Genomic DNA, 11807 nt, shown 5'->3' with positions numbered 1-11807 from the left:
CGCTGTATATCTGGTGGTGATTTGTGTGTGAATTAACCTGAGGTTTCTCGGGCTGTTCAACGCTTCGAGTGTGATCGCCGCACTCCCGATGCTCGGGCTCGCCGGCTGTTGCTGCCTCCACAGACGCTGCCCGGCTTCATTAACTTTCCCCCAGCGTTTCGTGTTGTCGGTTCATTTGGTTTCCTGCCGCCGGCGGTCGGAGACCCTGCTCTCCCTTCACCCCCGTACCGCCCGCTGCTCGGAGGCCGGTGACCGGGTCCCGGCTGCCTGCCGCCGGCCGGAGCGGTAACCCCGGCGGGGCGACCGGCCGGGCCTGAGCATGGCCTCGCGGTGGAGCGGGCCGGCGGGCTGGCGCCAGCTCGGACTGCGGTGGTGGGGGCTGAGGGAGGCGGCCGCGCTCCGCGGGCTGAGGGAGGCGGTCAGCCCGGGCCGGGCGGTGCGGGAGCGGGACGACTCCCCTGTTGTCCGCTACATGGGGAAGGGCCGCAGGAGGAGCCGCGTGTTTGTGTGGGGATTTGCCCGCACCGGGGCTCTGGGCCTGCCCGCCGCGGCCCGCCAGAGAGCCGCGAGTATGCAGCTGAGGCCTCGCCGCCTGGAGCTGGAGCCGGAGCCGGAGGCGCGGGTGAGAGGCCGCGGGGGCTGCAGCGGGTCTGGGTGGTGGAGGCCCGGCCCTGGCCCTGGCCCAGGCGGCTGTTGACACCAGTGAGGGAGGTGTGGATCCTGTCACAAATGGAGCAGGGGGAGAGACCAGGACCCTCGGGTCCGATGTGTTGGGCAAAGGACAGGAGGGGTGTGAGGGAGACCTGTTTTCCACATGATCTGGGGCTCACTGCCTGCAAGGATGGCTAGTCAGGGTTTCCACGAAAAGCCTGGGATAGATACCTGAGGAAAATAATTTGAGGAAAGAGGTGGGAGGAGTGAAGAAGTTTCTTTTACAAAGATTTAACTTGGCTTGATGTGCCCAGTGGTCTCCTGTGCCATTATAATTCCCTGAGTCTGGTTGTTTTAAGGTGCATTGAGGAACAAGGTGGAGATGTTTAGGGAGGGAGTTACAGAACTTAAACCTTGGTAGCCGGAGGCACAGGGTCTAGTGACAGAGCTAGTGGCTGGGGGATGCTCAAGGGTTAGAGAAGTGAGGGTAAGTTACGGGGCATGGAGCTGTAGGAGATTGCAGAGATGGGAAGGGCAAGATCGTGGGGGAATTTGACAACAAGGGTGATCATTTTGAAGTGATGGTTTTGCTGAAAGTGAGGAATTGAAGCAGAATGATGTTAAGGATACAGACCCATCAGGAAGGGAGAGGAGGGCAGTATACCCCAGTGAAGTTCGGTGTTATTTGTAGTCTTAATGAGGGGTGGGCATAAACACAAATATGTGGGAGAGGTGGAATGTTCAAGTACTGTGGAAAGCCACCTTTGCAAGGACAGTGGTGTTGATTGGGTAATTTTTGGAGAGGTAGTGATGATGGTTGATTTTGAAATGGGGGGGAGGGTGCCCAGGGAGAGGGAATCAAGATAACGGGTTTACGTGCTAGGGAGAGAAGTTGGAGCATCTGCAGGCTAATGGGAACAAGGTCACGGAGCAGTAGTTGGAACACGTTGAGTTCTGAAAGGTGATGGAAGCAAAACTTGAGAAAGCTGCGGGTTTGAAGCTGGGGCATTTGGGAGGTTGGGGAGGGGCTGGAGGAAGGGAAGGAAGAGGAATTGGTGGTCACATTGGGAGTGGCAAAGTGGTTCATGAGTTGGAGCTGAGGATGGGGGAGTCAGGAACAAATGAGATGAAGGAGAAGGGAAGCCAAAATTATCTTTCCATTCTAGAATATTCCTGAAATACCAAGTAGTTTTGGCAAAGTGGAGGAATTTACAGTTTTATGTGACCTGGCGATGAACAATAAAACTAATTGCTGATACATGGAGCCCTCAGGCTTAAGATTGGAAGATCAACTGCACAGCAACAAGTAAAGATGTGTGGTGATTGTAAACTCTGATTTATGTTTTGTGCCGTAACTTGATCTGAGATACTGTAGATTCATTGTCGAACTGGGTAGGTGCATGATATAAATGTTCATAATACAAACAGTCTGCTCTTATTCACGTGACAGATCTCCTCTGCTGCCTGTGGCTATGGATTCACATTACTGGCTTCACAAACCACTGACATTACCAAGGTCTGGGGAATGGGCCTCAACAAAGATTCTCAGATTGGATTTCACAGGAGTCGACAGGACAGGAGTGAGTTGCTGTTCCCTCTACATTTAATTTTACTTGAATGGAGATCTGAGTTCGGTGTTGAGATGCTCCTGCTATTACATAAAATGGTAATTCAGTCCCTGGGATCTCTGCTGGTGTTTGTAGTCAGAGTTTCCTCCACTCATCCTAAATCTATTACTGTGTTGTTCTATTCCCTTCTCTTGTTTATCCAGCTTCCCAATAAATTCACTAATGCTACTCACCTCATTTCCAAGATCTACCTTCTGGAGATTCTGGGTAAAGAAATTTCTCCTAAATTGTTAATTTGTGTCTTAGGGTGGCCAGAGAGCAGGTGTCTAAAAGAGTAGGCAAAACAACGTAAAGGATGACTATCTGGAATGTATGAGATGGGTTTTTAGATCAGTATGTTCAGTTCAGACTAAGCACAGGATACTTTACAGCTAGTACTGTGTAGTGAAAAAGGATTAACTAATAACCTTGCTATGAGGGGACAGACTTGCCGTAAAGTGATACAGTTTTGCATTGTTCAAAATTAATGTGGATCAATCTAAAACCAGGATTTTCAATCTAAAGTGAAGCTTTGAAGATACGAGGAGCAAGTTGGCTGGGGCAGATTGGGAAACTACATTAAAGTGGACAAGCAATGACCAGCATTTTAAAAAAAAACACAAGATTTGTCACATATAAACACTCTACAAAGCACTAAACCACAACAGGAAAATTAGTCCAACCATGAATTACGGGAGAAAGTACTAAACCTAAGGAAAAAGCATCAAAAGTTGTCAGAAAAGGAGGTGAGCCTGATATTGGGGAGCTTTTTGGAATTCAGCAAATGATGAATTAGAAATTGGAAATGAAGGGCAAATATAATATGCAAGTGAACCAGTGAGAAACGGAAAAACAGACTGTAAAAAGGAAAATACTAGCGAGGGCAAATGTGGAAATGGTAGAGGGATTAAACAAACACTTTGTCTGTCTTCATAGAACCATAAAAACGTTCATCGTAGAAATGGGCGCACTCGGCCCACCTCGTCCATGCCGAAAGTGATGCCTACCTACCTTAATCCCATTTGCCCACATTAGACCCATATCCCTCTATTCCTAAGCAAATACCTGTCCAAATGTCCTTTAAACATTGTAATTTTATCTGCCTCCAGCACCATTGCTGGCAGCTCGTTCCAGATATTTGCCTCCCTTTGGAAAGATCTCCTTTAAATCTCTCCCCTCTCACCTTAAACCTGTGCCCTCTAGTTCTAGACTTCCCTGCCCTGGGAAAAAGACTGGTCAATCCTATCCATGCCCCTCACAATTTTATAAACCTCTATAAGGTCACCCCTCAGCCTCCTACATTCCAGTGAGAATAAACCCAGTCTATCCAATCTCTCCTTATATTTACAGCACTCCATTTCTGGCAACATCCTGGTGAAGTTCTTCTGTACTCTGTCTATTGCTACTACATCCTTCCTGTAGAGTGGTGACCAGAACTGTATATGTTACTCTAAGGGCAGTCTATCAATGTTTTGTACAGCTGCAACGTGACGTCCCAACTCTTTCTGATATGAAGGCAATCATACCAAATGCCTTTTTCATTACCTTATCAACCTCAGAGTCATACAGCACAGAAACAGGTCCTTTGATGCAACTGGTCCATTGCCAACCAAGATATCTATCTAAGTTAGTCCCATTTGCCCGTTTATCTGTCTCAACCACTTTCTCTGGCAGCTCATTCCATATATGGACCACCCTCTGGGTGAAAAAGTTGCCCCTCAGGTTCCTATTAAATCTCTCCTCTCTCACCCTAAACCTATGCCGTCTAGTTCTAGATTCCCCAACCCTGGGAAAGACTATGTGCATTCATGTGATCTATTCCCCTCTTGATTTTACATACCTCCATAAAATCACCCCTCATTCTCCTATGCTCCATCGAATAAAGTCCTAGCCTGCTCAGCCTCTCCCTATAACTCAGTGCCTCGAGTCCCAGCAACATCCTCGTAAATCTTTTCTGCACTCTTTCTGGTTTAATGGCATCCTTCCTATAGCAGGGTGCCCAAAATTAATACAATATTCCAAATGTTTTGTATATCTGCAATATAACATCCCAACTTCTGTATCAATGCCCTAATGAAGGGCAGCATGCCAGAAGCCGCCTTCACCACCCTGTCTACTTGTGATGCCACTTTCAGGGAACCATGTATTTGCACTCCTAGGTCCCCCTGTGTCACTATTTTCAGGGAGCTATAGACTTGCACGCCAAGGTCTCTCCGAACATCAGTACTCCTTAGGTCCCTGCCATTTACTCTACCAGAATTTGACTTCCCAAAATGCATTCACAGAAGAAGACACAAAAAGCCTGCCAGAAATACTGGAGAACAAAGTGTGTAGTGTAAAGGAAGAAATGCATGAAATGGGTAATCATAATTAAATACCACTAGAGAAGTGAATGAGCCGGAAAGTCGACAGATCCCAAGGAGCTGATGATCTGCACCCAGTGGTTTTGCGAAAGGTGGCAGTGGAGGTGCTGGATCCTCTGGTTATCATCTTCCAAAATTCCAGATTCTGGAATGGTTGCTGCAGATTGATGGTTTGCAAATGTGATCTTACTGTGGAACAAAGGGAGGCAGAAAACAGGACACTACTGACCGTGAGACACAGGAGGTTCTGCAGATGCTGGAAATCTGGAGCGACACACACAAAATGCTGGAGGAACTCAGCAGGTCAGGCAGCATCTACTGGGGGAAATGAGCAGTCGACGTTTTGGACCAAGACCCTTTATCAGGACTGAAAGAAGGAGGGCAGAAGCTGGAATAAAAGGGTGGGGGGAGGGGAAGGAGCATGAGCTGGTGGGTTATAGGTGAATCCAGGTGAGGGGGGGAATGTAGGTAGGTGAGGAGGGGAGGGAGCCAGTGGAAGTGGGAGTGATGTGAGAAGCTGGGAGGTGATGGGTGAAAGAGGCAAAGGGCCTGTTCAATTCTGGCTTCTGCCCTCTTTCTTTCCAGTCCTGATGAAGGGTCTCAACCCGAAATGTCGACTGTCCATTTCCTTCCATGGATGCTGCCTGACCTGCTGAGTTCCTCCAGCATTGTGTGTGTGTCGCTCCAGACTACTGACCTGTTGCTTCACATCGATACTTGTGAAAATGCAGAAATCTGTAATAAAAGATGCAGTACCAACACACTCTGAAAATAATACGACTTATGAAAAGAAAATCTTGTTTAACTAATCTATTGAAGTTCTTTGAGGCTTTCTCTTATGGAGTAGATCGGGTGGGGGGGGGGGGTGGCCATTGGGCAAGGTATATTTGGATTTTCTGAAGGTTTTGGATGAAGTCCCACCCACAAGGTTAGAACACCTTGGAAGTAGCAGCCCCTCAGATTCCCTTTAAACTATGACCTCTAGTTTTAGAATTCCCTACCCTGGGAAAAGGGTTTACTGGACTGATATTTGCTGAATTTGGGAGTAATATACGAACCATGGATTGAAAGTTGGTTAACAGATAGAGAAAAGAATAGGAATAAATGGGCCCTTCTCCAGTTGTTGATACTGACTCATTCATAGTCTATATCAAAGATTTGACTGAAGGGACCAAATGTCACAGAACTAAGTGGGGATGTGAGCAGCGGTGAGGATGTGAAGAGGCATCAAAGACATATGGACAAGCTGAATGAGTGGGTAACAGCACGGCAGAAGGAGGACAATGTGGAAACGTGAGGTTAGTCACTTCAATAGGAATGGTATTGGTTATTATAGGGCAACCCACCCGTTCCAAGTATCAGTCCAGTAAACCCTTTTCCCAAGGTAGGGGAGTCTAAAACTAGAGGTCATAGGCTTAAGGTGAGAGGGGAAAGATGTAAAAGGAATCCGAGGGGCTGCTACTTCCAATATACCCCAATGGTGGGTGTATGGAACGCACTGCCAGAGGAAATGGCAGAGGCAGGTATAATTACAATGTTTAAAAGGTCGATGGATAGGAAAGGTTTGGAGGGATATGGGCCAAATGTGGGGGAATAGGACTAGATCAAGTAGACAACTTGGTCCTCATGGACCTGTTTCCATGCTGCATAACTCTATGATTCTATGACTCTCTAACTGCTTCCAATGCAGTTCCTTAAATAAGGGGGTCCATACTATAGCCAGTTCTCCAGGGGCCCACCTACATAACTTCCCTACTTTGGAATTCGATTCTTCCAGTAATAGATGATATTCTGTTAATTGGAACTGGCTTTGACGCGTTTCACTCATACGGCACAGAAAGTCACAGGGTGATACAACACAGAAGCAGCCCTTTGACGCACCAAAAGCTCTTCTTTTGTTCTCAGGGGATGATGGATGGGGAGAACCCAACAAATGGCCACTCTCTGTTCAGCAATTGGTCACATTGACCATGTCATCCTTGCTCCTCAGAGTGTCCGTGACAACTAACCTTTGCAGTTTACTGAGCCAGTGTTAATATTTTAATACTGTGATGGCAGGGAATGATGGATTACTCATCTGTCAGCTGCTCCAGGGCATTGTGCTTCACCAGTTCTTTGTCCCAATACAACCTGCATTTCTCTGCGTAAAAAGTAATGAATGGAAAAGTTAGCCATTAAAGTCCTGAACTTGAATTCTTATAAGAAGTTGCAGTAGGTTACAAAAGAAATGCCTTCTAGGTAAAATAGTCAGTGATCCCAAACTGCACGGTGTCTGGTTTGGCTGAATGCCTTGCACTGTGCAGTGAAGAGGTTGACGAAAGGCTAAATGTGACCATGACTCCAAGTGCATGTGAAATCTTGCCTCTCACAGCAGTCTTCATTGTACCTCCTCCCACCCTGCTTCTTGTGAGGACCAATTCCATTCTCCAGATTTCTCTGGCTCGGTCGTATTCTGACAAGACTTTCCACACCACTCCCTTTGGATGTCTTCCTTTCCTGGTAACTTTGGCTTCCCCTCCCCCAAGGACCAAATGTCCTCTGTTTCCTGCACTTCTGCTGTCACCTCTCCACCTCTCACCTAGATCAAGGGTAGGCTTCCATTGCCGCCTTCTGCCTCAACATTCAGTGGATCATTTTCTGTCATTTCCACCACCTTCAACAGGATTCCATCACCAGATACACCTTCCCCTTCTCTCCCCAGTCAGCATTGCAAAGCAACCATTTCTTTTGTGACTCCCTAGTTCAGTCTTCCATCTCTGCTAACCTTTTCATGGCACTTTCCCATGCAACCCTAGAAGATGTACCACTTGCTCTTTCTCACTATCCAGGAACACAAATGAGTGAAGCCGTGATTCAGTTGCATTTCTTCTTGTCCAGTCTACTGCATTTGGTATTCACCATGCGGCCTCCACTACATTGGAGAAAACAAATGCAGATTGGCTGAATGCTTTGTAGATCCAATCAGTCCACCAGAATGACCCTGAGCTTCCTGTTGCCTGTTTAATTCTCCACCCCACTCGCACTCTGATGCCTGACTGTGGTCTCCTACACCATCCAGTGATGCTCAATGGCAGGTCCAGGAACAACACCTCATCTTCCTTCTGGGGGTATGTGGTAGCCCTTGGGACTCAATATTGAACTTAACGTCAACTAAAATCCACACCTTTTCTCTCTCTCAACAGATGTTGCTGGATATTTAATTTCCAGTTTGTTTTGTTTATTTTCTGTTGCTAATTGTTGGTTTTTAAAGTAATTATTACTGTGACAAATCAGCATTTTCTGATTTTTGTAATGAATTCATTATTCCTGTTTCAGCGAAGGGCTATGAGTACGTCCTGGAACCTTCCCCAGTCCCACTGCCTCTGGAGAAGCCTCAGGAGACACGAGTGCTGCAGGTGTCGTGTGGGAGAGCACATTCGCTGGTGTTGACAGATAATGAGGGAGGTCTGGACTTTTCTTTCTATTTAAGCACATTTACCCCTGTCCTCTTTGCATGATCCAAGAAGTTCCTATATATTCCAACATTTCTTCCCCTTAAAACTTTGGCCGTTTTACATTTATTTGGAGTTCACTTTCAGTAGATCCGGTTGCTTAATGGAAGAAATAATTGTAATCATCAATAAATTCCCTTCCCCATAGTCACATTGGGAAGGGAATGCCTCTTTCAGTTCCTCCTACAGCCATTTCAGTTGAGCCCTGAGAAGTTGGACAGGTTCTGGGCTGGCAACCTCATTCTGCTGATGGTCTGCTGAGCAGCAGTTGATTCCCACCTCAGATCAGGACAGCCCACAGTAGGCACGTCAAAGCACGGGAGAATTGTGAAGTCCTCCAAATCGGTGGGCAGGGTAGGGGTTTTGGGGGGTCTGGTGCAGGAGTAGTGGAGGATGGCAGTGGGGGAGGAGTGTTGTCACACTGGAAGAGCTTTTGGTGGAGGTGTGAATGGATTTAGTTTTGACAGTGTTTTACAGACTGGCACAATTATTTCTTGAAGTTGGTGAGTGAGTGTGCTGGTGGAGAGTGACCTTGTCTTATCCCAGCGCTACCTTCTTCACATTGTTATACCCGTCACACCTTGCTGTGCTTTGGCTGAAGGTTTTGGAGCTGTAACAACTGGAAATTTTTTTTTGCAGTATTCAGTATGGGAAACAATGCGTATGGACAGTGCGGGAGGAGCATTGTGGACAGTGAGATTTATAGGTAAGCTGCCTTGAACTCTGCATCAGATCAGAAATATCTTCCTAAACTTTCTATCTATCTATCTGTCTATCTACTTATTTATTTATAAGTCACATGTACATCGAAACACACAGTGAAATGCATCTTTTGCGCGGAGTGTTCTTGAGGCAGCCCGCAAGCGTCACCACGCTTCTGGTGCCGACATAGCATGCCCACAACTTCCTAACCCATGCGTCTTTGGAATGTGGGAGGAAACCAGAGCACCCGGAAAAACCCACGCAGACACGGGGAGAACGTACAAACTCCTTACAGACAGCGGCGGGAATTGAACCCGGGTCACTGGCGCTGTAATAACGTTACACTTAACCTGGCGGCTATTGTGGAATCATAGACACTCACAGCGCAGAGGAGACCATTAGGCCCAAGATGTTCATTAAATCAAGAAATTGAGGTATTTGGGTTACTTCCCAGATCTTGATCCCTGAAGCTTCCAGCTCGTCATGTGCCCATCTAGGGATCTTTTAAAGTGATGTGGATATCTCTGCCTCCTCCTCTTCTTGCCCAGGTAGTGAGTTCCACCCCCACTGCTCATTGAGTGAAAAACTTCAGGTCTTCCACACATTCGCATAAGTCTGTTTTCCCCCAGTTATCAACTGCTATAGTTTCCTCTTGTGACCTCTCAGGATTTTGTTTATTTAAATCTCTTCTCGATCTGCTTTGCCTCAGTGTAAATAGCCCCAGCCCTGTCCCCGTGGCTGTTCTCCAGCCCTGACAGTATCCTTGTAAATAAAAACAGAAAATGTTGGAAACACTCAGCAGATCAGGCAGTGTCTGTGGTCTTCAGCCTGGGACTTTAGCTCTGTTTCTCTGCATGTAGACGTCGCCTGACCTGCTGAATGTTTCCAGCTTTTCCTGTTTTTATTTCAGATTTCCAGCATCTGTAGTTTTCTTTATTTTCAACATCCTCATAAATCTCTTCAACAACCTCTCCAGTCCAGCCGCATCCTTCCTATTGTGTGGTGATCGGAACTCATGACACGGCTTTATGTGGTTCCCATGTGTCCTTCTTACTATGGTGCGGTCAATAGTCACAAATACTCTATACACCTTCTTTGCTATCTTACTTACCTCTCCTGTTATCTTCAGGGATGTGTGGTCATGCACTCCAAAGTCTCTCTACCCTTTTGGTATCTCATCTTGTGTTGTATGTTCCCTTGCCTTGTTTTTCTACTCAAAGTGCATTAGCTCACACTTTTTTGGATTAAATTTCATTTGACACTTTGTACCCACCTAACCAGAGCATTGGTACCTTCCTGCAGCCAAGAACTTGCTTCCTCCCTATCAACTACCATTCCAGTTTTGGTATCAAAGGCAGACACCTTAATCATGGTGGTTACATTAAAGTTCATGTGTACCAGAGAAAGCAAGGGACATGGTACACTCCACACAATCCTCCATTCATTAAAGCTCTTGTTGACCACAACGCTTTGTTTCTCACATAAGCTAATTTTATAATCCAACTTGTCACCTTGCCTTGGATCCTACAGGCTTTTACTTTCTTGATCTATATCTGCTCACAGGACGTTGTCAAATGCTATAATGCTAAAATCCATGTAGACTACATCACATGCATTGTTCTCATCAACTCTCCTCAACAGAGTCAATAAACGTTAACCAGGCGTGACAGGCCTTGACAAATCCATGCTGATTGTCCTTGATTAACCCTTTGCTCTCCCTTGGAAGTTTTTCCAGTAATTTCTCCACTATTGCTGTGAGGCTGACGACCCAATAGTTACTCGGTCTATCCCATTCTCCACTTTTAAACATTAGCAATCTTCCAGACACAATGCCTGTTGTTAAAAAGCACTGAAGGATGATAATCGAAACCATGATAGACACCCAGCCATTCTCCCTGCATCCAGCCTAACAAGTTTTGTCAGAATTTTGTACACTCCCATCATATTAAGTTGATCGGGTCTGTATTCATGAGTTCTGAGTGGAGAATGAGTGAGTACAGTCCCAATCAACTTGATCTCCCACCATCCAAGAATCAGTCTGGTGAATCATCATTGCACTCTCTCTGTGGCAAACATTTCCTTCCTTAAGTAAGGAAACCAACAGTGCACGTAATATTCCAGGTGTGGTCTTACCAAAGTCCTGGAGAATTGAAGTAAAGACATCTTTAGAACTGTGCTCAAAATGAAGGCCAACAGTGACTTGTGTACAAGGACCCATTATTTTGTAAACCAACAATCCCCAGTCTGTCACAATTGAAGTAACACTCTGCCTCCCAAAGCAGGTAACATTTGTGTGTGAACTAGGATGATCTATCTGAGAGTGCCGAGGGTACTTACGGGAATTTCAGGTTTGGAAACAGGTTAAAGAATTTGTACTCTTTGTCGTCTGTTTCCTTCTTTGGAATTCTCTTGCCAGTAATCTGCGGAGCTAATAGTCTTCATCCAGTTCTGTGGTCTTTGGCGCCACTTGATTGTGTTTTTTGTTTGGATACCTCTGAGTCAGACACAAGGCACGTGGTCTGCTTCTGGGATCACACTGTTATCACCCTGCTGTTGGTGATGTACGAGAGGGGTCTTTTCTCGTCCTTCCCTTCCTCGGAGAATCTGGTTCCTGATGCCGCACCGTACTTGCTTTGCAGGATATTTTACTTTAATTAAATATCAAATGATCAAAGTACAAAGAGGCTTTGATTGGTGCAGGATGGCTGCACTAGCTGCATTTCCTGGTGCTGCCATTCTGGGGCTACAGCACCAGAAGCTTCAGGCTGTCCTAACATGGATGATCATCCTTGCTGTTCTTGCGCACTGGCTCTGGTTAATTTAATATTTTATTATTTTTTCCAGCGGCAGCCAAATTATTCACCGTATTGAAGGTTTGGATAGCAGAATTGTTGAGGTGACGTTTCAAATCTTTATTTCTCTTTAATGTGATGAAAGTGTGTGATTCTCAAGTAGCACAAGAAAAGTATCTTTAAACGTTGAATAAAGACTTG

The 11807-nt window shown here is 46.1% G+C and overlaps 1 protein-coding gene across 1 annotated transcript in view; it reads left to right on the top strand.

The window, feature by feature from the left end:
- Positions 1–11807, top strand: part of rcc1l (RCC1 like) — a 33388-nt gene continuing 21581 nt past the window's right edge. Inside the window, exons 1-5 of the mRNA XM_052035822.1 lie at positions 1–622; positions 2102–2231; positions 7937–8065; positions 8752–8818; positions 11659–11710. Coding sequence (XP_051891782.1) covers positions 320–622; positions 2102–2231; positions 7937–8065; positions 8752–8818; positions 11659–11710 — 681 coding nt within the window. The 5' untranslated portion in view covers positions 1–319. The remainder of the gene's footprint in view (positions 623–2101; positions 2232–7936; positions 8066–8751; positions 8819–11658; positions 11711–11807) is intronic.

Source organism: Pristis pectinata, chromosome 21, assembly GCF_009764475.1.
Source record: "Pristis pectinata isolate sPriPec2 chromosome 21, sPriPec2.1.pri, whole genome shotgun sequence".
Classification (NCBI taxonomy): Eukaryota; Metazoa; Chordata; class Chondrichthyes; order Rhinopristiformes; family Pristidae; genus Pristis; species Pristis pectinata.
The sequence above is the reverse complement of the archived record's forward strand: the minus strand, read 5'-3'. Positions and strand labels throughout refer to the sequence as shown.